The sequence below is a fragment of the Scyliorhinus torazame genome, chromosome 3, assembly GCF_047496885.1.
Source record: "Scyliorhinus torazame isolate Kashiwa2021f chromosome 3, sScyTor2.1, whole genome shotgun sequence".
Taxonomy (NCBI): domain Eukaryota; kingdom Metazoa; phylum Chordata; class Chondrichthyes; order Carcharhiniformes; family Scyliorhinidae; genus Scyliorhinus; species Scyliorhinus torazame.
Window position 1 is genome coordinate 252,532,516 of NC_092709.1, and position 26,159 is coordinate 252,558,674.

Here is a 26,159-nt window from a genome sequence, read left to right on the forward strand (position 1 = left end):
CAGCCTTCGGCCGACTGCGGAAGAGTATCTGAGGACCAAGATCTCAACCATAGGACTACGGTCATGCTTTACCAAACAGCAGTGATCCCTACAGCCCTATTTTCTTTGGAGGCTTGGGAAACCTGAATCAGGAATCTCACAGCAATAAAACACTGGAAAAATACCACGAGCAGTGCCTTCAAAAGTCCTCCAAATCTGGCAGCAATAAAGGTGGTCCAACATCAACTTCATCTCCAAAGATAATATGCCCAGCATTGAGATGCTGATCACTCATAACCAGTTCCACTGACGCAAGACTCTGAAAGAAACTACTCCACTTGGAATTGGTCATGGCAGGAGCAGAAACACTTCAGATAGGTCCTTAAAGCACTCCTGACGAAACTCACGGAGTTCCTGAATTGCGATGGACCAAAATGGAGAGGGTTTATTCAGGAAGGCACCAAAGACATTGAGAGACTTAATCGGGAATATGCAGAGGTGAAATCGAGGCAGCAGAGAAAGCCAACAAACTTCCTAATAATTTATTTACCTGACCTTCCATACACCAGGTAGCCTGCATGTGGCAGTCTCAAGATTGTGCACTGGATTTACAGTAATCTCAGAATCCATGAAGCAAGTCATCCTGGATTCAGAGGATTTTCTTGAAAAGGAGAGGACTACAATTCATTTAAACAAAGTATTTACAGCATAGGAACAGGCCATTCTGCCTAACTTGTTTATACTCCACCTGAGTTTTCTTCATCTAACATATCCTCTTATTCCTTTCTCCCTCATGTGTTTATCTAGCTTTCCCTTAATTGCATCCATGTTTCCCACTTCAATTATTCCCTCTTGTAGTGAATTTCACAATGTAACCACTCGCTGGAGAAAGACATTTCTCCTGAATTCTCTTTTGGATATCATCTTCTCCACATCTACTTTATTCAACCATTTTAAAACCTTTATTACAACACCCTGTAGTCTTTTCTAGATAAGTATAACCTCTTAGTTCTGATATTGTTCCAGTAAATATTTTTTGCATTGCCAATGCCTTCATATCCTTATTATAATATATAAACCAGAATTATTCACAGTATATCAAGTGTAGCCAAACCAAAATTCTACGCAAGTTGAGCATAATTCCTATGCTTGTCAACTCTATCCTGCCAGAAATAAGCCCCATGGATTTGCTTACTTTTTTTCTAAATGGAGTTGCTACTTTTGGTGATCTCTACTCCCTTTGATCCTCTACCCCATTTCAAGAAGCATGTGTCCTTCATATTCTTCCTACCAAGAATTACCTCACACAGATCTATATGGAAGTTCATTTGCCAATTACACACCCATTCTCAAAAGTTTGTGTTCCTGCATTGTGCATTTTTTAAAAAATTGTGATATATAGAGGATAAGCTGATATGTATCCAGTATAATTTTCCAATATCCTGTTCTCACTATCCATTTAAATAATGTAACTTCACTCTTCCATCAGACTAAATCAACTAAATGTGTTTAATTTAAAATGAACAGCTTACTATATTGCGCATATAGCAAATTAATGAGCTTTTAAAGATCAGGAGAACTGTATTGTTTTTTGTTTGTAAAATAACACAGTACATACACTTCTTTTTTCCTCTTTACTTAGTTTGAAGACACCAAGGTTCAATTCATTCCATTTCTATCCCGACTAAGAGAGCTTCAACGTAAATTAGGAATCGAACCTGGGATCATAATGGTATTACAGCACTGAACCGACAGGGAACTAAAAGCTTTAAAAAATATTAAATAGGGTCCAAGGTACATTCTAAAATTTGGGTGGGATTTTTAGCTCCTAATGGGGACTAGCACAGAAGCAGGCAGGCACATTAATTCTTGCCGCCGGTCTGGATACTGGTTTGCAGGCATCATGCTGCCCCCAGATCATTTTCCTCTAGGCAGGGTGTGGAGCAGTAGAGCCCGCAAGTAGTAGGTAGCCAAGTGAGCTTCTTAAAGGGTTATTGTCAGAGATGGATCCCGGAGGTGTCAGGAACAAGGCAGTTGCCTAGAGCTAACCTTGCAGCAGCAGGCCAGCATTCCAGGCAGGCTTTGAGGCCCGACCGACCTGTGTAGCTTCAGCTGTAGCCACAGGCTTCCCTCTGTGGGCGTGATGCCTTTCTACAATGGTGGCCCAGCTGCAGAGTTTATCTTTTGTTTAAAAGTTGGAGAAGTTGGAGAAAAGGCACCTCCGTCGTGAGGTACCTATTGACCCTCAGTTTTGTGAGCCTGCCCATCATCCTTAATTGGGCGGTGAACCCACTCTCTGGCCATTAATTGGCCAGTTCTGGTAAGTCACTGCCAGATGACTGTTTCCCATACAGTGCGGGCCCCTTACCCCGATTAACCAGTGTTGAGGTCCCAAAATGTATGGGGAAAATCCCGGTCTTTGACAGTGCTATTCTTGATCAATGAAGATAACTGATAGTGAACAAGATATTTGAGCATTCTGAGTATTCACAGACAGCACGTTCAGATATACATCAAGTTAGGTTTATAAACTAAATACTATGAATAATAATCATTTTGATTATCCTTAGCCATTGAATGGTTGCATGAACCATATTAATCATTACATTTTTATGTTCATTCAAGCTTTTAGCACTTCAGTGCTAAAGTCTAACATAAGCTTGAGTTATTGTCCCTTATATTTCAAAGCAAATACTATTGGAACTGAAGTTACATTATTTAGATTTCTTGATAATGTGCATACCTCATATATTTCTAAAGCAACGGTCTTCACAAACTCTTGATCCACATTTCCTTGCTTTGGTTGGGTCATATGTGCAAATGTAGTGAGAAGGCATATTCCTTCTGAGTTGGTAATGTTGGACAGACATTGCTCAAACATTTGTTTATGCTCAGGATCTGCATTAAATTAGAGACAAAGTAATGTAATGTGTTTCAAAGATTTGCACAAAGTAGAAGCTTTTAACACATGGACTATCATATAAATTGGAAGAAGCACACTTTAAAACAAATTGGAAGCATGGCTGATTTAGCTCAGTGGGCTAGACAGCTGGTTTGTGATGCAGAATAAGGCCAGCAGCGCGGGTTCAAGTCCCGTACCAGCTGAGAATTCTGAATTCTCCCTCTGTGTACCCGAACAGGCGCCGGAACGTGGCGACTCGGGGCTTTTCACAGTAACTTTTTTGCAGTGTTACTGTAAACCTACTTGTGACAAGAAAGATTTTTACATTTAAAATATCTAAACTTGTGCAAACTTAATGGCTTGGACCAGATACCGGGGGTTGGATTCTCTGCCCCACATTTCTGTTTCACCCCGCCAGCGGGATGCTCCGTTACGCCGGCTGGTCAATGGGGTTTCCCATTGTGGGGCAGCCCCACACCGTCGGGAAACCTCCGGGCTGCCGGCAAAACAGAGCATCCTGCCTGCGGAGAATTCAGCCCCAGATTTTTAAATTGCTTTTCTCTTGCAACCAAACTACTAACAACTTCCAATAAAAATCATACCTACTCTACTTCAAAGGGTCTATCTCTCAAAGTGTTGAGAAACTGGGGAGTTTTCTTTGTTTCTCAAATGAATAATAGTAATAATCTTTATTAGCATCACAAGTAGACTTACATTAACACTGCAATAAAGTTACTGTGAAAATTCCCTAGTCGCCACACTCCGGCCCCTGTTCGGATACACTGAGGGAGAATTCAGAATGTCCAATTCACCTAACAAGCATGTCTTTCTGGACTTGTGGGAGGAAACCGGAGCACCCGGAGGAAACCTGCGCAGACACGGGGAGAACATGCAGATTCTCCAGAGTGACCCAAGCTGAGAATTGAACCTGGGACACTGGTGCGGTGAAGCAACAGTGCTAACCACTGTGCTAATTCGCCAGGAAAAGCTCACATTAATCTATTTGAGCTTTATCTTCAACTTAATTTTTGTTTTTGGGGATTCTGCCAATTAATATGGTGTGAGAGTACCAAAGGTTTGGGAATCGAGAAATATGCAGACTAGGCCAAGTAGGGGTTGAAGGATTCTGTGAAGGATATTAGAGATTTCACCATAATCAGTAGGCTTTATGTTCATTTACTCTGGTGCTATAATAATAATCTTTATTGTCACAAGTAGGCTTACATTAACACTGCAATGAAGTTACTGTGAAAAGCCCCTGGTCACCACATTCTGCCGCTGTTTAGGTACATGGAGGAAGAATTCAGAATGTCCAAATTATCTAACAGCACGTCTTTCGGGACTTGTGGGAGGAAACTAGAGCACCCGGAGTAAACCCACGCAGACACAGGGAGAATGTGCAGACTCCGCACAGACAGTGATCCAAGCTGGGAATCGAACTTGGGACTCTGGCACTGTGAAGCAACAGTACTAACCACTGTGCTACCGTGCCGCCTGTGTTAGACAACAAATGACAATGCTTATTGAATTTAATTTCATAACTTGCCACACCAGGATTTCAACTCAAAACATTTTGTGTTGCTAGTCAATTACCATAACCAACAGATGACAATACTAATGAATTATTCTAACACTCCAAAACTGACAGATTAAAGAATCCTGCACCCTATACTTGGGGTTATATTCAGGAAGTTCTGATGAAAGACTAGATCTAATATATCAAAATTTATTCACTGATGTCTCCTATCTTCTAATCAATTTCCTACCCATGTTAATTTTAATCCTGTCAGAAATAACATAATTCTAATAAATCAACATTGTTAATTTTAATTATGTGCATTACTATAGGTGAAAAGTGTTATTTCAATACCTTTAAGTTTGTCCTTGCACTCATTAAAATGTAGACGAGCACACAACCCCTCAATGTTTTCACTTTCTGCACAATGCAGAATATAGAAGAGTTTCCATATCATATGAATTGATAAGGTTTCAAATGGCATTTCAGACATGAAAAGCCAAATTCCCAACCTTTTGGAACAAAGGAGAATTAGTTTTTTTTCTAAAAGAAGTGGCATATTACATACATTTTGATTTTTTAGGACAGCTAGATGCCCAACATATACAACAATAAATCATGTTTAAGATTCTCCAATCCTACCTATTAGAGAAACACAAACAAATAATGGCTTCAATTGCCCAATACAAAGCATACAATCTTCACAGAGCTACCATTATCCCTTATACACTCTATTATCCAGTCCAGAGAACGGGAATGAGTCCAGGTGTAGAAACCACAGGTGTGTGGAGGGATGTTCACTGTTGTCTGTGATCCCTACTAGAGATGCTCACTACAGTCTGTGACTCTGTATCAGTAAGACTTCATGTGAAATGATAGTCGCCATAGTCCCCGAGGACTGTAGGCTGCACTCTCCTTTTTTCTTGAGAGAGAGAACTGACTGATGATGGCGAGGGTCACCACATTTCAGGCGAGGAGCTAGGTTGAGAAGGCAGGCCTTCATGAAAAACTTCAGCCGGTAAAGGAATTGAACACACGCTGTTGGTGTCGCTCTGCATCACGAACCAATCCTCCAGCCAACTGAATTAACCGACCCACCCATGTGTACTTTGTGTCTCAGGAATATAGTTAAGTAATCAAACTTTGTAACTGTTAGGACATAGGCTGGATCAAGGCCTGTGCAGAGCTGTACATAGTTGTTGCTCATGTAACTGTGTTCAACAAGATCCCATGCCTTTCTCAATACCTTGCTCAGCATAGAAAGGATACAGAGAGTTCCCTTGAGGTCTACATCGAAACTATTAACATATATGGTGGCAGCAGACCGCAAGAGACAATGACAAGCTCTACCACCTTGAAGGATAAGATCAAAATCCTGATACTTCCTTCCTAACAGCAATGTTGGGTTACCTGTACCAATGGACTGTAGCAATTCAAGAAGGCAGCTCATCAATACCTTCTCGGGGTAATTAGGGATGAGCAACTAACAGTGCCAGTGACCTCACATTCCATGAAGGAATTTTAAACATATCACCACATATATATATATATATATAATATATATATATATATCTCCATTGGCACCATAGTCCTGACCTGCAGCATGAATACACATGACTGTTGCATGGAAAAATAACATGCCACATCAACTGACAGTTCCACCATTTGGAGTTGCAGAGCTTCAGAAGCACACCAAAATTATGTCATAGAATCATTGAATTTAGTGCAGAAGGAGGCCATTTGGCCCATTGAGTCTGCACTGGTTCTTGGAAAGAGCACCCTACCCAAGCCCACATCTCCACCCTATCCCCATAATCCAGTAACCCCACCCAACACTAAGGGCAATTTTGGACACTAAGGGGCAATTTATCATGGCCAATCCACCTAACCTGCACATCTTTGGACTGTGGGAGAAAACTTGAGCACCCGGAGGAAACCCACACACACATGGGGAGAATATGCAGACTCCGCACAGACAGTGACCGAAGCCGGGAATCGAACCTGGGACCCTGGAGCCGTGAAGCAATTGTGCTAACCACTATGCTACCGTGCTGCCCCTGCACGGGGACATGTCATGTCCCCAACTTCCTCCAGTTCTGACAAAGGTCATTGATCTGATGCATTTACTTGGTTTCTCGCTCGACAGATACTGCCTGACCGGATGAGCGTTTCCAGCATTCTGTTTTTATATTTGTTATTGTATACCTTTAATTGATGTGGTTAATCCTTTGAACTACAATCTAACCACAGCCGGCATCAAAATCTGGATATAGCCAACACATTTATGTATATCATTTTATTAAAACTTTTCAGCAGCTGCTGTCCTTAATCTGATAAAAGTTCCTCAACAACTATACAACAAGCATCTGTTTTCAACATAATGTAAGGACCTAGGAGTCAATCCAGATATCAAAATCTAGCGCTCACTATCAGACTTAACCATGACCAACAGCTTAACCTGACATCTCTTCTGAGCAGATTTGACAAAGTAATGTCCCAGCTCAAAGAAAATGCAAGCATACCTGACTTATTGTCGCCTGGGTCCTAGCATGTAATATTAACTAACCCCTCTCAGATCAGTTGTAAAACGAAGGATATGGTTGCCAGCTAAACAATTTTTTTGATTCAGTTTACGGAAGTCGCTATTGTGTCACAGAATGTGAAGCTAGGCCAGATGGGACATGCAGTAAACTCCATGAATGAAGAAAAAAATATCAATTTTGAAATTTCTTTTTAAAAAATACATTTTTGGGGGATGTGGGTCTAATTGGCTAGGCCAACATTTGTTTCCCATCCATAGTTGCCTTTCAGAAGTGGTGGTGAGCTGTCTTCTTGAACCGCTGCAGTCCCTGAGGTGTAGGTACACCCACAGTGCAGTTAGGGAAGGCATTCCAGGATTCTGACTGCGATGTATTTGCTGCCCATGTCCTTCTAGATACTACTGGTTGTGGGTTTGGAAGCTGCTGCCTAAGGAACCTTGGCGGATTACTGCAGTGCACCTTGAAAATGGTACACATGGCTGCTACTGCTCATCAGTGGTGGAGGGATTGAATGTTTGTGGAAGGGGTAGCAATCAAGCGGGCTGCTTTGTTCTGCATGGTGTTGAGCTTCTTAAGTGCTGTTGCAGCGCACTCATCCATTATACTCTTGACTTGTCAATGGTGAACAGGCTTTTTGGGGGGGGGGGGGGGGGGGGGTGGTCAGCAGGTGGGTTACTCACAATAGAATTCCTAGCCTTTGACCTGCTCTGGTAGCCACAATATGGCTAGCCTAGTTTAGTTTCTGATCAATAGTAACCCGCAGGACGGCGATTGTGGGGATTCAGCAATGGTAATGCCATTGAATGTCAAGGGGCGATGGTAAGATCCTCTCTTGCAGGAGTTGGTCATTGTCTGGCACTTGTGTGGCACAAATGTAACTTGCCACTTGTCAGCCCAAGCCTGGATATTGTCCAAGTCTTGCTGTATTTGGACATGGACTGCTTCATTATCTGAGGAGTCGCGAATGGTGCGGAACATTGTGCAGTCATCTGCGAAAATCTCCATTTCTGACCTGAGGATGTGAAGGGAAATCACTGATGACCCCTTTTGTGCAAGATACAATCAGTAAAGAATTATGTTTATTCCATAAACTGTTCTTTGAAGTAAAATTAGATTCTAGATGAGATTGAATTATGGACCTTTAGCATTAGCCTTTTAGAAAAACATCTTTTTACATTCTAATCTGCAACTGAAAACTAAAAATTCCACTTACTATCATTTAAATACCACACGGTTATAACCTGCCTACTTACCATTGGCTGGGGACTAATGACTATCCCACAATCCTGTGGGAGTATGAGCTTCCCCAATGAGGGGGGCGGAGAAACCACGAGTAAACTCCTAGTATAAATAAAGCTGGCCAGTTCAGGAACCAGCAGGAAGGAGTATGTAGCAAGGGAAGTTACTGCTACTGTTATGTATATATGTTATAGTAAATAAATGTTATTACTTTGTATCCTTAAAACTCGTGCTGGATTCTTCGTGGCCCTTACAAAACTGGCGACGAAGGTAAAAGTGAATAGCTGTCTACACTGCTGAAGCCACCTCCCTGGATTTTTGTTGGATACAGGTTGGAAGTTGTTTTCTATTATACCATGCCCCTGTACGGACGTTTGGATGTTTTTGATGCTGCGCTGGAAAGCTGGAACCAGTACACACAACGGATGCGTTACTATTTCCAGGCAAACAATATCACCGAAAACGAGCGCCAGGTGGTCATATTGCTCACCGCCTGCGGGCCGCATACGTTTGGGGTGATTAGGAGCCTTACGTACCCAGCTGCGCCGGACACCAAAACGTTTGATGAACTTGTGAATATAGTGGGGCAACATTTTAACCCAACCCCGTCCACGATAGTCCAGCGTTACCGGTTTAATACCGCTGAGAGGACCCCTGGAGAATCCCTTGCCGATTTTCTATCCAGGCTACGCAGGATTGCGGAGTACTGTGACTATGGTGAGACCTTGTCAGAAATGTTACGCGACCGTTTGGTTTGCGGTATTAACAATGCGGCCACCCAGAGAAAGTTGTTAGCGGAGCCAACATTGACTTTTCAACAGGCCATTCAAATAGTATTGGCCCGAGAGAGCGCAGAGCGAGGAGTACAGGAGCTACAGGGAATGGAAGTGCATGCCTTGGGGCACAACCCCTTCCGTCCGCAAACGTCCCCCCGACTCCTGCGGTACCTTGGGCGAGGCAACGTCCGGACCGACGCCAGTGGCCGTCGGACATTCCTCCCCGAAGGGAGCCTTCTCCAGAGCCAATGGATGAGGAGCCATGTCCGTGTCAGACTTGTAGGCGCCAACCCCGTCACGGACGGCGGTCCAGGGGACGCCAGAGGCACCGTTGTTCCGACCGAAACTGGGACCAGCCCAGGGGCCGTAACTGGGACCAGCCCAGAGGCCGTACCTTCCATGTGGATGAACCTGCGGCGACTACTCCTGAGGACGTGGAGACGGAGGACGACTGCCTGCAGCTGCATTGTGTGGCAGCTCCCCGTGTGGCCCCCATTAAGGTGACAGTATGGGTCAATGGCCACCCGCTTGAGATGGAGTTGGATACTGGCGCAGCGGTCTCCGTGATCGCCCAGAGGACATTCGACCGCATCAAGCAGGGTACAGACCCTTACATTAACCGACTCACAGGCCAGGTTGGCCACCTACATGGGGGAACCACTGGACATTGCAGGAACTACAATGACCCCTGTTGTCTCTGGACACCAGGAGGGGCGTTTCCCACTTATCGTGGTGCGCGGCCATGAGCCCAGCCTGTTGGGTCTGGACTGGTTGCGCCATTTGCGGTTGCAATGGCAGCACATCCTCCAAACAGTTTCTGATGGGTTGACTGAGGTGCTAGGACGATACCCAGATGTATTCCAGCCTGGTTTGGGGAAAATAAAAGGGGCCGTAGCCCGTATCCAAGTTGAACCAGGAGCCACGCCGCGCTATTTCCGGGCGCGCCCAGTGCCTTACGCCTTGCTCGAGAAGGTAGAAGGGGAGCTCACTCGTTTGGAGAGTTTGGGTATTATCAGGCCCGTCCGTTTTGCTGACTGGGCAGCACCAATTGTACCTGTAATGAAGCCAGATGCCACAGTTCGCTTGTGTGGCGACTATAAACTTACAGTGAATAAGGTTTCCCGACTCGATCGATATCCAATGCCTCGCATAGAGGATATCTACGCGAAACTTGCAGGTGGACTCTCGTTCACAAAATTAGATATGAGTCACGCCTCCCTGCAGTTGGAGCTGGACCCTGTCTCCCGACCATATGTAACGATTAATACACACTGGGGCCTGTATGAATATACACGGTTGCCCTTTGGAGTATCCTCTGCCTGCGCAATTTTTCAAACGTGTTATGGAGGGCATTTTGAGAGGTTTACCACGTGTGGCTGTCTACCTAGATGACGTTTTGATTACAGGGACGTCGGAGCAGGAACATTTGGAAAATCTGGAGGCTGTCCTTAGACGCCTTTCGGAGGCTGGAGTCCGTTTACATCGCACAAAGTGCGTATTTTAGGCAAAGGAAGTAGTCTACCTAGGTTATCGGGTGGACCGCGAAGGTCTGCACCCCGTCGCAGAGAAGGTGCGTGCAATTCAACATGCCCCCGCCCCGACTGACACTTCGCATCTTCGTTCTTTTCTCGGTCTCGTAAACTATTGCGGGAAGTTCCTCCCCAATCTGGCAACTACGCTGGCCCCTTTGCACCTTCTGCTAAAGAAAAATCACACCTGGGTTTGGGGTCAGCCGCAAGAAACCGCTTTCCGACGGGTAAAGCAACAATTGTCGTCGTCTGGATTACTAACCCACTATGATCCTGGAAAGCCTTTGCTCGTCATATGTGATGCATCCCCGTATGGTATTGGGGCCGTCCTGTCCCACAAGATGGAGAACGGGGCCGAGCGACCGATAGCTTTCGCCGCCTGCACATTGACTGCAGCGGAGAAAAAGTACGCGCAGATCGAGACGGAGGGCCTGGCAGTGGTCTTTGCGGTGAAACGCTTCCACCAGTACGTGTACGGCCGCCATTTCACTATCGTGACTGATCATAAGCACCTGCTGGGACTTTTCAGAGAGGATAAGCCAATACCGCCCATTGCTTCTGCACGGATCCAGCGCTGGGCTTTGTTGCTTGCTGCATACGAGTATTCTCTGGAGCACAAACCAGGTACGCAGATAGCAAATGCCGACGCACTGAGCCGATTGCCTTTATCGACCGGCCCCATGTCGACCCCCACGACCGGTGAGGTGGTTGCAACCCTAAATTTTATGGACACCTTGCCTGTCACGGCATCACAGATCCGTGAGTGGACCCAGACGGAGCCAGTCCTGTCAAAGGTTCGGCACATAGTCCTGTATGGTGGGCAGCATAGACAGCTCCCAGGCGAGTTGCGGGCATTTTCCTCCAAGCTGTCAGAATTCAGCGTGGAAGACGGCATCCTCTTGTGGGGGACGCGTGTGATTGTCCCGGAAAAAGGCCAGGAGCTGATACTAACAGACTTGCACAATGGGCATCCAGGCATGACCAAAATGAAAATGTTGGCCCGGAGTTATGTCTGGTGGCCAGGCCTCGACACCGACATTGAGAAGGTGGCCCAAAACTGCTCCATTTGCCAGGAGCATCAGAAGCTTCCGCCGGCCGCGCCCCTACATCACTGGGAATGGCCAGGGCGGCCTTGGGCACGCTTGCATGCAGATTTCGCAGGCCCTTTTCAAGGATCCATTTTCCTTCTACTAATTGACGCCCAGTCCAAATGGCTAGAGGTGCATAAGATGCAGGGGACAACGTCCTGCCCAACAATTGAAAAGATGCGTTTATCGTTTAGTACACATGGCCTCCCCGAGGTGCTGGTCACGGATAATGGCACTCCATTCACGAGTGAGAAGTTTGCGAGGTTCACGAAGATGAACGGCATCTGCCATATCCGCACTGCCCCTTACCACCCGGCTTCAAATGGGTTGGCAGAGCGCGCAGTGCAGACATTCAAAAGAGGCCTAAAGAAGCAGTCTTCCGGATCAATGGACACGAGACTGGCTCGCTTTTTGTTTACGCATAGGACCACCCCCCATGCAGTGACTGGGGTAGCTCCCGCAGAACTCCTAATGGGCCGGAGACTTCGCACCCGCCTTAGTATGGTTTTTCCCGGACATTGGCGCAAAAGTACGCCGCACACAAGAACGGCAGGGATTTTCTCGGCATTGGCCGATTCGGCAGTTTGCGCCCGGTGACCCAGTGTTCGTTCGGAATTTTGCTGGTGGTGCCCAATGGGTTCCTGGTGTAATCTTTCGCCAAACGGGCCCTATATCTTACCAGGTGCAAGCCCAGGGTCATCTCCAGCGAAAACATGTGGACCACGTTCGGTCCAGAAGACTATCCCCTCAAAAGATTCCCTGCCCCCGGAGCTCATTTCTACAGCCGCAGAGACCAGAGACAAGGGAAGGTAGTCCTCACAATCTTCCACTGGTGCCTCACTCGAAGCCTGCGCAGGTCGTTACGGGACCGAATGGAGATAGAGACGCTGACATGACGGAGGCAGCAGACTCTGACTCCGAGATGGAGACACAGGATGCATCAGAGGGGGAATCCTCGGGTCCACGGGCCGTGGATGTACAACCGTTGCGCCGTTCGTCACGGAAGTGCCGGTCTCCGTCTCGTTACACGCCGCCTGATCCAGTGCCGCGTGCAAATGGTGTCCGGCCTGCGGCCAAACGAGTCCAACGCCCTCCTTCGCCAGGGTCTTCGGTGGATTCCTTGGACTTTGGGGGGGGGGGGGAGGGATGTTATAACCTGCCTAATTACCATTGGCTGGGGACTAATGACTATCCCACAATCCTGTGGGAGTATGAGCTTCCCCAATGAGGGGGGCGGAGAAACCACTAGTAAACTCCTAGTATAAATAAAGCTGGCCAGTTCAGGAACCAGCCAGGAAGGAGTATGTAGCAAGGGAAGTTACTGCTACTGTTATGTATATATGTTATAGTAAATAAATGTTATTACTTTGTATCCTTAAAACTCGTGCTGGATTCTTCGTGGCCCTTACAAAACACACTTACATTTGAAACAATAGCTTGTATATCTGTGGTGTGCACACATATTTTAATGATGTTTTATAGTTCTTCAGGCCAAGGACAGGCCCAGCATCCGTATTAAAAGAAAATGACGTGAAACCCCAATCAGGTGATCCAGGAGTGGGATGCTATAAGCAGAAAAGAGTCCCAGACCAGTGACAGGGAGTGGTCCCAAAGGGCATCCCAGATAGGTGACAGGGAGATGGGTAGAGAGAATTCCCAGTTAAGGAGAAAGTGAGAGGAGCAAAGAAAGAGCCTCCAAGCAGAAAAAGGGTTGCAGTCAACAGATTTTAAGTAGTGAGGGGTCAGGTGAAATCCTGAAGATCTGAGAAGGCAGAAGGTTCGTGACTCTGTGTTGCGAGCCATCATGTGAAGGTAACCCTGTGGAGAGGTAGTATTCTGCCTGGTGTGTCGAAGAGCTGAAGTTGTGCCTTTAAGTTGGTGCTGGAATGTAGTCTTGGGACTCCACGGAATGTAGTCTCGGCAGAAGAGATGAAACCCTGCAAGGTATGCAGTCATTAAGGCAGTTCGAGTCTCAGCAACGTTTGGAGATAATTCCCAGGCTAGACTTCAAATGTGAAAGCTGGAATTCATTGCGAGAGAAACTAATGAGATTGGTTGACTCACTGTGTTTCCTGACAAATCCATGGAATGTGCCTGGGTTACATTTGTCATTTATTGTGTAGTGTGATTTGTTTTACCGCAGTTTGCCTGTTAATTCACGTTTGCTTCATATTAACCCAGAATATTAAAGATTGTAAATCTTTTTTCCATCTTGTCTTGTGAAGTTTTCTTTGTTTGTTCAAAGAAGCTTGGAATCTTGTGGCTTTATTCTCTTCGCAAGTGTCTTGAATCTCAAACGTTATCTACTTTAAAGAAAAGATGACTGCGGGAAAGCGGGCAGCATAATCAAAGATCCCTCCCACCCGGCTTACTCACTCTTCCAACTTCTTCCATCGGGCAGGAGATACAGAAGTCTGAGAACACGCACAAACAGACTCAAAAACAGCTTCTTCCCCACTGTCACCAGACCGTCTTATGGACTGACCTCATTAACACTACACCCTGTATGCTTCATCCGATGCCAGTGCTTATGTAGTTACATTGTATATGTTGTGTTGCCCTATTATCTATTTTCTTCTATTCCCTTTTCTTCCCATGTACTTAATGATCTGTTGAGCTGCCCGCAGAAAAATACTTTTCACTATACCTCGGTACACGTGACAATAAACAAATCCAATCCAATCCGACTGGCCCCTAATTGGATTTCACCAAAAACTTTAGAGTCTGTTCTAGGATCATAACAATAGAGAGCTACAGCCACTTTTCTCAGGTTGCAAAGCTATTCTTGCCTCACTCGAGGTACCAGGATCATATTGGACCTTAGTTTGAGTCCCATTTTACAGACTTGAGCACAAAAATTTAGGCTGACACTACACTGCAGAGTGGGAGTGTTGCATTGCGGGAGTCGTCGTCTTTCAGATGAGACATTGAACCAACACCCTATCTGACCTTTCAGGCAGCTGTAAAATATTCAATGGCAGTATTTTGAACAGCAGACGATTTATCCCTGGTGTCCTGGATAATATTCATCCCTCAATCAATATCACAAAAACAGATTCTCTGGTTATCACCACATCGCTGCTTGTGGGAGCATGCTGTTTGCAAATTGATTGCTGTGTTTCCTACATTTTTGTATTTCCTGCATTACAAAAGTAACTACACCTCAAAAGTGCTTAATTGGCTGTCAAGCATTTTGGGACATCCCAAGGTAATGAAAGACACTACTATAGTAATGCAAGTCCGTGTTTCATTCTCTCAGGAGATCGCAAAGTTTCAAATAGGAACCCTGATCTTCTAGGATCAATGATCATCTTTCAACTAACATCACTATAAGGATCTGGTGATTATTCTACCTGCGTGTAAAATTAGTTGCCATGTTTCCTATATTGCAAACAGTGAATACACATTTAAAAAACTGTAACGTGCTATGTCACATCCAAAATTGTAAAGGTGCTGTATAATACAAGTCTTTCTTTAATTACTGAAATTTAAGGGTAAGCGAAGAAACAAATTGAACCAAGAGGGAAACAGCATAAATTAGAGTGTCAAATTAGATACAGTAACAAGTCTTACAACACCAGGTTAAAGTCCAACAGGTTTATTTGGAATCACTAGCTTTTAACCTTGCGTTGTAAGACTTCTTACTGTGTCCACCCCAGTCCAATGCCGGCATCTCCATATCAAATTAGATGTAGATGGAGAAATAAGGCATGGGAAAGATAGGTTGGAGGAAGGGAAATGGGATACACATTATTTTAATAAACAAAATTATGAACACAAAGAACCACTCAGAACAAAGTGTTACCTGCAGGAATGAGACTCCAAAGTTTCAACTGTTCCCTTTCTGGGCTAACAAGGTTGTGTGGCATTGTAGAAACATTAATCTCACCATTATAAGTGTCCTTATGCTATGAAATACCAGCCCTAACTTTCTGCTAACAGTTCAATTCATTTTTATGGTGTCAGCCCTGCAGTTTTTTTAAACTTACAGGTATTAGGAAAATGGAGGAAAAGAGGAAATTGGGAACCAGAACAGGGTACTATTCAGTAAAGTCAGGGAGAGTTAAAAAAGCATTGTTGTGTGAGAAATTACTAGAGTTTGGGAGACATTATTTGTAATAATTGTGGATATTAGTGGCTGTGCCTCAGAGTTTGTGTAAAAACCTTTGAGGAAAAGAAATCCTAAAGGGGTGGTGTAAATTCTGGACTGGAATTGCTGTTAAAAGTGAAGCAGATGCTTTGTTTAAAAGTGTCATTTGTAAAACCTGGACTGGTTTCAGCATGCAAACCGCTGAGGGAAAGCATTATTATGATGAAAGATTTTAAAGCGTGCTTTGGGACTGGAGTTTGGAAACTCCCATGTGACAATTATCTGGGGGAGGATTCTGAGAAAAAATTCCACAGACACTAAATTGAGTCAGAGCAGTGTATGTGTATTTGACCACAGCCAATCTGTGCGCTTTAAACGGACTGTATTAATGGGATCATTGTAGTTTATACTTTGTAATCAATGTCAATCTTAAAATCTGGGTGTTTTTAAGATGAGGGGGTAAAAATGTATTGCAGCAGAATTTAAATTGTTCATGTTTAATAAATGTTTTTTTCTTGTTGTTAAAACTAATTTGTGATCCTGTGACTCTGTTTCTCCATGTTTTATAAAAGAAAAAGTTTTGGTCTTTTGAGCCAGAGTTCCATTCTGGGATCTTCCCATCCAGTTATATCATGTGGAATTGTAACACAGAGAAAATTAATAATAATAATCTTTATTAGTGTCACAAGTAGGCTTACATTAACACTGCAATGAGGTTACTGTGAAAATCCCCTAGTCGCCACACTACGTCGACTTGAGATTTCATTTTTACAAGGCGAAGAATGGAGTTGCACAAACAATCCTGCAATTTGTGGCGATTTACAGCTCATGCCATTGCACTACCATGCCATTTCTTTTTACAGACTAATAATAGGAAGTGCCGTTACCTTGCTTTTTTCCCCAGCAAACGCTACACAATGCAATGAAGTCTAAATCTCTGCTTTTTGGGGAGACCGAAGCCTTCCAGTAACAATTTTAAAGATGGAATGAAAAAACTATTTAAGGGGGTAAACTGTGTTGTAGTGAAATATATAATTGTTTTGAATTTTTGTTGAAAAACTATTCAGTCACAGAAAAAAAAAAGGAACCAATATCAAAATTTCAGAAAGAATTGAGAAATTAATTGGGAAAAGATATATTCCTAGATGGTCAAATTGCATAACAGCACGGTAATAACAGTTTATAATGGCGATTTGTATTATAAATATTGGCACTGACAAAATCTATAAGTGACAACAGGATGTAATTTCACCATCAAGAGTTCTTATGGAGTGAAATACCACCCCAAGCTTTCCGTGGCAAGTTTAATTCCTGTTTATGGCTTTTTTATTCATTCATGGGACACGAGTGTCACTGGCTGGGCCAGCATTTATTACCCACCCCCAATTGTCCTCAAGAAGGTGATTGTGAGCTGCCTGCTTGAACTGCTACAATGTAGCACTTTCTTGCAACACATGGGGAGTTTTAAAGACAGGAAGTATTTGGAGACCATGGGCGGGATTCTCCGCAATCGGCGCAATGTCCGCCGACCGGCGCCAAAAACGTCGCGAATCAGTCCGGCATCGCGCCGCCCCAAAGGTGCGGAATTCTCCGCATCTTGAGGGGCCGAGCCCTCACCTTGAGGGGCTAGGCCCGCGCCGGACTGATTTCCGCCCCGCCAGCTGGCGGGAAAGGCCTTTGGTGCCCCGCCAGCTGGCGCGGAAATGACTTTGCTGTGCGGCGCATGCGTGGGAGCATCAGCGGGCGCTCGCGGCATCCCTGCGCATGCGCAGTGGAGGGGGTCTCTTCCGCCTCCGCCATAGTGGAGACCATGGCGAAGGCGGAAGGAAAAGAGTGCCCCCACGGCACAGGCCCGCCCGCGGATCGGTGGGCCCCGATCGCGGGCCAGGCCACCGTAGGGGCACCCCCCGGGGCCAGATCGCCTCGCGCCCTCCCCAGGACCCCAGAGCCCGCCCGCGCCGCCTTGTCCCGCCGGTAAGCGAGGTGGTTTGATTCTCGCCGGCGGGACAGGCATTCCAGCAGCGGGACTTCGGCCCATCGCGGGCCGGAGAATCGCCCGGGGGGGAGGGGGTGGCCCGCCAGCCGGCGCGGTGCGATTTCCACCCCCGCCAAATATCCGGTGCCGGAGAATTCGGCAACCGGCGGGGGCGGGATTCACGCCAGCCCCTGGCGATTCTCTGACCCGGCGGGCGGTCGGAGAATCCTGCCCCTAATGTTTCTAATGATAGTGTTGTATGTGACAGGCTGATTCAACCAGATAATTGTTTCCTGTCTTAACACAAATGTGAGCGCACATGAGCTTAAGTGAATCAGATGATATATAGGCACACAATTAAACATGTAACTAAGATATTGCCTTTATAAAAAGCAATCAAGCAAATTCAAAGACAACTTTAAAATAGATTTGTTCTAAAGTGCAAACTGTTCATCGGAATATACATTCATTTTGGTATCAACATACCTTTTGGCTTTTAACACGTGGAGTACTGCCCGAAGAAACAGTTCGTCAAATTCCACTTGCAGCTTTTCTAAAGAGTAAAACTGGTGATTCATCCTGATTCCATGCTCTTTGTGGAAAGTTACATACTGAGCCCAGTGGTCACTTATGTAACAAACTGTCCTCCTAGTAATCAATTTAGAAACAGAACAAATGGCTTAAAAACTGAGAAATGATTAAACAAACTGTAATGTTGCTTTGCCTTAGTCTCTCCTACCTACAGGCAGCTGGGACAGTATTTTTTTCGGATGGCAGAGTTTTCCACATCGCCACCTGAAAAATTGGTGGGAAACGTATCCCAGCTAATAGTGGCTGCATGCTCCATGCAGCTTTAATTGGCTGGAGCCGGGACGTCTTCCCCTCACTCAGGAGGTCCCACCATAGAGAGCTACCAGCCTATCAGATTAGTTTGATAAGTTTGGAGATGTGTTACCATTTAAAAATTTTTAAGTAGTCCTTCCGGATTGCAGTGGTCAATTAATATTGAAGCTGAAGAGATAGCGTACAATTAAATAACTGATTTATAATTACTTGGATTATCCTTTATCTTCTTAACAAAGATGCTACAACTCTCCAGAACAAGAGCCAAAGGAAACTTGTGGCTAGAGTTTTACGAACAAAGAACAATACAGCACAGGAACATGCCCTTCGGCCCCACAAGCCTGCGCCGATCATGATGCCTGTCCAAACTAAAACCTTCTGCACTTCCAGAGGTCCGTATCCCTCTATTCCCAACCTATTCATGCATTCAAAATGCCTCTTCAACGCCGCTATCGTATCAACTTCCACCACCTCTGCCGGCAGCACGTTCCAGGTACTCACCACTCTGTGTAAAAAAAACTTGCATGTCACCTAGTAATTGACTTTTCCACTCTGGGGAAAAAGCGTCTGATTATCCACTCTGTCCATGCCACTCATAATTTTGTAAACGTCTATCAGGTCGCCCCTCAACCTCTGTCGCTCTAGCAAAAATTATCCGAGTTTATCCAACCTCTCCTCATAGCTAATATCCTCCAGACCAGGCAGCATCCTGGTAAACCTCTTCTGTACCCTCTCCAAAGCATCCACATCCTTCTGGTAGTGTGGCGACCAGAATTGTATGCAATATTCCAAATGTGGCCTAGAATTCTTGCCAATTTTTATACTCAATGCTCCAACCGATGAAAGCAAGCATGCCGTTTACCTTCTTGACAATCTTATCCACCTGCGTTGCCAGTTTGTGATCTGTGGACATGTATGTCCAGATCTCTCTGCCTGTCAATAGTCCGAAGGGTTCCGCCATTTACTGTACATCTCCACCTGTATTAGACCTTCCAAAATGCATTACCTCACATTTGTCCGGATTCAACTCCATCTTCCATTTTTCTGCCCAAGTCTACGACCAACCTATATCCTGCTGTAACCTCTGACAATCATCTTCACCATCCGCAACTCCACTAATCTTTGTGTCATCCGCAAACCTAATCAGACCAGCTACATTTTCCTCTAAAGTGTTTATATACACTACGAACAACAAAAGTCCCAGCACTGATCCCTGCGGAACACCACTAGTCACAGCCTTCCATTCAGAAAAGCACCCTTCCATTCAGAAAAGCACCCTTCTGTTCAGAAAAGCACCCTTCCACCGCTACCCTCTGCCTTCCACGACCAAGCCAGTACGCCTCCGATCTTCTGTGACTTCACCTTTTGTACCAATCTGCCAGGAGGGACCTTGTCAAAGGCTTTACTGAAGTCCATGTAGCCAACATCCACTGCCCTTCCTTCATCCATCATATTAGTCACTTCCTCAAAAAACTCGATAGAGTTAGTGAGACATGGCCTCCCCGTCACAAAACTATGCTATCGCTAGGGTAGCACAGTTGCTTCACAGCTCCAGAGTCCCAGGTTTGATTCACGGCTTGGGTCACGTCTGTGCGGAGTCTGCACATTCTCCCTGTGTCTGCGTGGAGTGCTCCAGTTTCCTCCCACAAGTCCCGAAAGATGTGCTGTTTTTTGTACATTCTACATTTTGGGGGTAATTTGGACATTCTAAATTCTCCCTCTTGTGTACCCAAACTGGCGCTGGAATGTGGCGACTAGAGGCTTTTCACAGTAACTTCATTGCAGCGTTAATGTAAACCTACTTGTGACAATAAAGATTATTATTGTAAAACAACCCCAGCCTAACCTGCCTCTATTCATAGCTGAAACCCTCCATCCTAGGCAACATCCTCATGAATCTCCTCTGCACCCTTTCTAGTGCGATTACATCCTTCCTCCAGTGTGGTGACAGAACTCTAGCTGTGACCTAATGAGCATTTTATATAGTTTCATCATAACCTCCCTACAGTCATATTATGTGCCTCGGCCAAGAAAGGTAAGTTTCCCACATGCCTTCTTGCCCACCTTATCTACCTGTCCAGTTGCCTTCAGGGATCTTTAGAAATGCACTCCGAGGTCCCGCTGATCCTCTGTGCTTCCCAGCATCCTACTTTTTATTGTGTATTCCCTTGCCTTGTTAGGCCTGACAAAATGCATCACCTCACAATTTGATGATTGTGACATGTACGTCCAGATCTCTCTGCCTGTCAATACTTCGAAGGGTTCCGCCATTTACTGCACCACTTTGAGTTGAATCAGGTTAAGCCGCATGCAGGAGGAAGTGGAATTCACCCTGCGAAGGGCTTTGCACTCACCTCGTCACCCAGAAAAAGACCTAGCTCCCCCACCCGGTGCAGTGAAACCCCCTCAAATATTCCTCCTCCTCAGGCCCCGCCAGCAATAGAATTCGCCTAAGCAGGGTGGGTTGCAGGGTAAAAGGAAATGTAGGAGAGGCCTTCCGGATAAAATTGCGCAGCTGGAAGTAGCAAAATGAGTGCATCCGTGACAGCTGGAATTTTACCAAGAGTTCCTCCAAACTGGCAAATCGTCCTTCCCCAAACAGATCCCCAAAACTCTCAAGGCCCTTTTCCCCGCCATGACTTAAAGTCTCATCCAAACACGGTGTCATAAACAGGTGATTGCCTCAGATGGGGCCAATAGTGACATGTGTTCAGTTTATAGTGCTGCCTTAAAATAGAGATCACTACCGGGTTTGAGGAATACTCCGCCGGAGCTCCCACATGAATCCTTCTCCATCTGACTTTATATGGAGCTCGGCCCTCCCAACCGTTTCAATATTGGCTGCCCAATAATAAAAGAGCAAGTTGGAGAATGCCAGACCTCCTGGCTGTCGGTCCATCTGAAGGAATACCCTACGCCAAAAAGAGGTCAATAACCTGTTACACCTGGCAAAGTAAGACTTGGGGCGGAAAACAGGGAGCCATTGAAGAAAAACCTTGGAATAATGTTCATTTAATGGTCTGAACTCTGCCCGCCAGGGGTAGCGGAAGGCTATACCACTATTGTAGGTCTGACTTCACACTGCTCACCAGATTTATACAATTTAACCCGTGGAGCGTGGACCAATCATGGGCCACCTGCATACCCAGATGGGGTAGGATTATCTTAATATCGGCGATCTAATCAAATTCAATACACTGATCCTGCCTTCCCCCCCATATCCCTTTCGCACCAAGAGGTATATCTAATTCCTTCTTGCAATCATACAATGTTTCCACCTTTCACAGATTAACCACTCTCTGGATGAAGAGATTTCTCCTCACCTCAATCCCAAAAGGTTTACCCCTTATCCTCAAACTATGACCCCTAGTTCTGGACTCCCCCACCATTGGGAACATTGTTTCCGAATCTACTGCGTCTAATCCGGTTAGAATTTTATGCGTTTCTAGGAGATCCCCCTCACTCTTCGAGACTCCAAAGAATATAATCCTAACCAATTTAATCTCTCCTCATATGACGGTCCCACCATCCCTGGAAGCAGTCTGGTAAATCTTCACTGCACTCCCTCATCATGCCCTTAGTGTTGGGTGGAGTTACTGGGTTATGGACATAGGGTGGAGGTGTTGACCTTGGGTAGGGTGCTCTTGCCAAGAGCCGGTGCAGACTTGATGGGCCGAATGGCCTCCTTCTGCACTGTAAATTCTATGATAATCAGATAAGGATACCAAAATTACACACAATACTCCAGGTGTGGCTTCACCAATACCCTATACAATTGCAGTAAAACATCCCTATTCCTATACTCAAATCCTCTTGCTATGAAGCCCAACATACCATTCGTCTTCTTTATTGCCTGCTGTACCTGCGCGCTTACCTTCAGCGACTGATGCACGAGGATACCAAAGTCTCGCTGAGTATTCACTTCTCTCAATTTACACCCATTCAAATAATAATCTGCCTTCCTGCTTTTGCTACAAAGTGGATAAACTCACATTTAGCCACGTTATACTGCATTTGCCATGCATATGCCCACTCACTCAGAGTGTCCAAATCCTGCTGAAGCATCTCTGCATCCTCTTCAGTTCACCCTCCCACCCAACTTTGTATCATCTGCTAATTTGAAAATATAACATTTAGTTCCCTCGTCTAAATCATTAATCTATAATGTAAACAGTTGGGGCCCTAGCACAGATCACTGCGGTACCACTAGTCACTGCCTGCCATTTAGAAAAAGACCCATTGATTCCAACGTTTTGCTTTCTGTCTGCTAATCTGCTCTCCATCCATCTCAAGACACTGCCCGCAATCCCATGCGCTTTAACTTTACTTATAATCTGCTATGTGAGACCTTTCCGAAAGCCTTCTGAAAATCTAAATAAACCACATCCACCGGGTCTCCCTGGTCAACTCTACTAGTTACATCTTCAAAGAATTCCAATAGATTTGTCAAGCATGATTGCCCTTTCATAAATCCATGCTGACTTTGTCTGATCATACCACTGCTTTCCAGATACTGTGCTATAAAATACTTAATAATGGACTCCAGCAACTTCCTATTACCAGCGATAGGCATCGTCCCAGTTAGGGGCATAGATATTCACCATCACCACCAATGTACCCACTAACCACCACGTATCGCCCATTAGTGTCCGTAATTATCCTAGTGACCGATCGAGGGACCCGTTTACTAACCAGAATTGCAGCACCTCGAGCCCTACCTATACACTCATCCAATACACTTAACTAGACCCGAGTCAGTACTTTACAATGTAGGCATCTGCCTCCTCCGGTGCCTCAAAATAATAATCTTTGGATTCATATGTGCCCCATAGCCTTGCCGATATTCCACCCCGAACCAAACACCTTTCTCATATAGAGCAGCCTTAATCTTATAAAAGGCCGTTCGCTTTCTCGCCAGCTCAGCTCCTACGCCCTGGTAAATTCTTAAGAGGTTTCCTTCCCATTTGAACGCATGGTTTTCTTTGGCCACTTCAGGTCTCTCTCCCTCCCTAAAGCTGTGGAAGCGAACATTAAGAACTCGAGGTGGCTCATTCAGCTGGGCTTCTGCTGTAGTGATCGATAGGCCCTGTCCAGCTCCATGGGGACGCGGACCATTCTCGTACATCATTTTCAAAACCATCTACGACAGGTATTCAGTGGGCACCGGCCCCTCCAGCAACCCCATGTCTCAGAGCTTCTGTCTTCTTGTCGACCTTAGCCTTCAATTGTTTGTTTACATTGACCATTGCCGTCATCTCAGCCTCCAACAATGCAAACTGCTCACCTTGCATCATCAGGGCCTTCTCCATTCCCTCCAGACCTCGCCCAGTTTCTTTACTGTTTCTCAAATTCCCTTCTTATCACCCCAAAAGCATGTCTGCCTTCCCCATTTTGTATATCAAGGAGCTGTGAGGGGCCTCCGAGTTCATCGAAGAGTTGTCTTCTGTGGTCTTTTTCCTTCCTTTTATCCCCATTTATTTGGTGTTTGAATCCTATACCTAACAATCAGAAGCGTTTTCCTTTAAAATTCCCCTGAAAAATCAGGCAAAAGGGCCGAGAAAAGTTTGGATGCTGTTCGGAGCTGCCTGCAATCATCTCTCACATGCTGCCACCGGAAGTCCAAAACGTCTATTATTAAATGGGATTCTGTGATCGGGCAGCACTTGTTGAACAATCCTGACTGCGCTAATAGCTACACTAACAACTAATTTAAGATAATGTGTCTGGCTTGCAATGTGGCTCATTTATGGCAGCACGGTAGCACAAGTGATTAGCACTGTGGCTTCACAACGCCAGGGTCCCAGGTACGATTCCCTGCTGGGTCACTGTCTGTGCGGAGTCTGCACGTTCTCCCCGTGTCTGCGTGGGTTTCCTCCGGGTGCTCCGGTTTCCTCCCACAGTCCAAAGACGTGCAAGTTAGGTGGAATGGCCATGATAAATTGCCCTTAGTAACCAAAAAAGGTAAGGAGGGGTTATTGGGTTACGGGGATAGGGTGGAAGTGAGGGCTTAAGTGGTCGGTGCAGACTCGATGGGCCGAATGGCCTCCTTCTGCACTGTATGTTCTATGATTGTTAAAAGTGACATGCAGAGATTCATTCTCTGCAAACAAAAGGAATATATTCAAGCTTTGTACCTTTTTGAATTACCAGAGAGCTTGGGTGCCTATAGTTCCCATTCTTTCTCCATGTCAATACCTTGGCCAATCAGAGTACTTGTGAACAGTTCTGATCTTCTTATTTAAGGTTGGGGGAGATACTTGCATTGGAAGCAGTTCAGAGAAGATTCGCAAGACTGATTTCTGGGATGAAACTATTATCTTATTAGGAAAGTTTGAACAGTTTGGGCCTATACTTATTGGTTTTTAGAAGAATGAAAGGTCATCTTATTAATATATGTAAAATTCCGAGTGGGCTTGGAAGGTAGATGCTGAGAAGATGTTTCCACTCGAAGGGGAATCCAGAACTAGGAGACATAGTTAATAAAATAATAAAAGGGGTCCTCCATTTAAGACCGAGATGAGGAGGAATTTCTCCTCTCAGAGGGTGGTTAGTCTTTGGAATACTCCATACAGACAGCTGTGGAGGCTGGGTTATTGAATATTTTTAAGGCTGCGCTAGACAGATTTTTGACTGACAAGGTAGTTGAGGGTTATGAGGGGCAGGCAGGAAAGTGGCATTGAGGCCACGATCAGTAAAATTAGTTCTTCCCCAATTGAGAACTTTTATTCCTGGTCTATCTTTGACCTTTTCCATAGCCACTCTAACTGAATTATCATAACTTCCACTAAAGCACCGCCCCCCCCCCCCCCCCCCCCCCAACTTATACCCCTTTCGCTTGCCCAGTTTCATTCCCAAAATCTAAGTCCATAATCACCTTTTCTTGTTCAGCTTGCTATGTATTGACAAAAAAGGTTTTTTCTGAATGCATTCTATGAATTCTGCTCCCTCTGTGCCTTTCACAATAATGCTAACCTAGTTATGATAGAATTATGATATGAAATTCCCCACCATTATGATCCATTGTTTTAACTACCTATTTTCTCTTAAAACCATAGAACTGTTGTGGCACAGAATGAGGCCATTCAGCCCGTCCTGTTTTCTCCATGAAATATTTTGCATTTCCCAATTACTTTTTGGGGGTCTATAGTATTCTCCCAGTAGTTAGATTGCCCCTTTTGTAATCTGAATTCTGTGGCCTGATTTGATGATCTTTCACCATGTCATCTTTCCTCACGATTCTAATCAATAATGTGAATCTGCCTCAGTCGTTAATTGTTATCGCCCTCTATCTTGCCTGAAAGCCATGGAACCAGGAAAGCTGAGCTACCATACCGGAGCTTCTTCCAACCATGCCTAAGTAATATGATATCATATTCCCATGTGCCATGCTGCGCTCTCAGCCCATCTGCCTACTTCCCTAGACTCTTACATTTAAGTATCTACCATTTAGTATGGTCAAACTCTTTTGCGGTCTATTTTCTAGCCTTTCTTTTCCTTCTGTCTTCCAAGTGTGCTTGTTAGTTTTGTCTTCCATTATTAACTTATCTTCTCTCCCTTCTGAATCTATTTTGAGATTCCCATCCCATTGCCGAGCTAATTTGAATGCTCCACAACAGAATTAGCAGAACACCAATGAAGATATTGATCGAGGATATCGATAGTGGATCTGTCAAGATGCAACC

The 26,159-nt window shown here is 45.1% G+C and overlaps 1 protein-coding gene across 6 annotated transcripts in view; it reads right to left on the minus strand.

The window, feature by feature from the left end:
- Window positions 1-26,159, minus strand: part of epg5 (ectopic P-granules autophagy protein 5 homolog (C. elegans)) — a 269,249-nt gene that overhangs the window by 171,663 nt on the left and 71,427 nt on the right. For all 6 annotated transcript variants that reach the window (XM_072497129.1, XM_072497130.1, XM_072497128.1 and 3 more), the window contains exons 10-12: window positions 18,121-18,282; window positions 4,752-4,909; window positions 2,723-2,877 (exon numbers count right to left, since the gene is read on the minus strand). In XM_072497129.1, coding sequence (XP_072353230.1) covers window positions 2,723-2,877; window positions 4,752-4,909; window positions 18,121-18,282 — 475 coding nt within the window. The remainder of the gene's footprint in view (window positions 1-2,722; window positions 2,878-4,751; window positions 4,910-18,120; window positions 18,283-26,159) is intronic.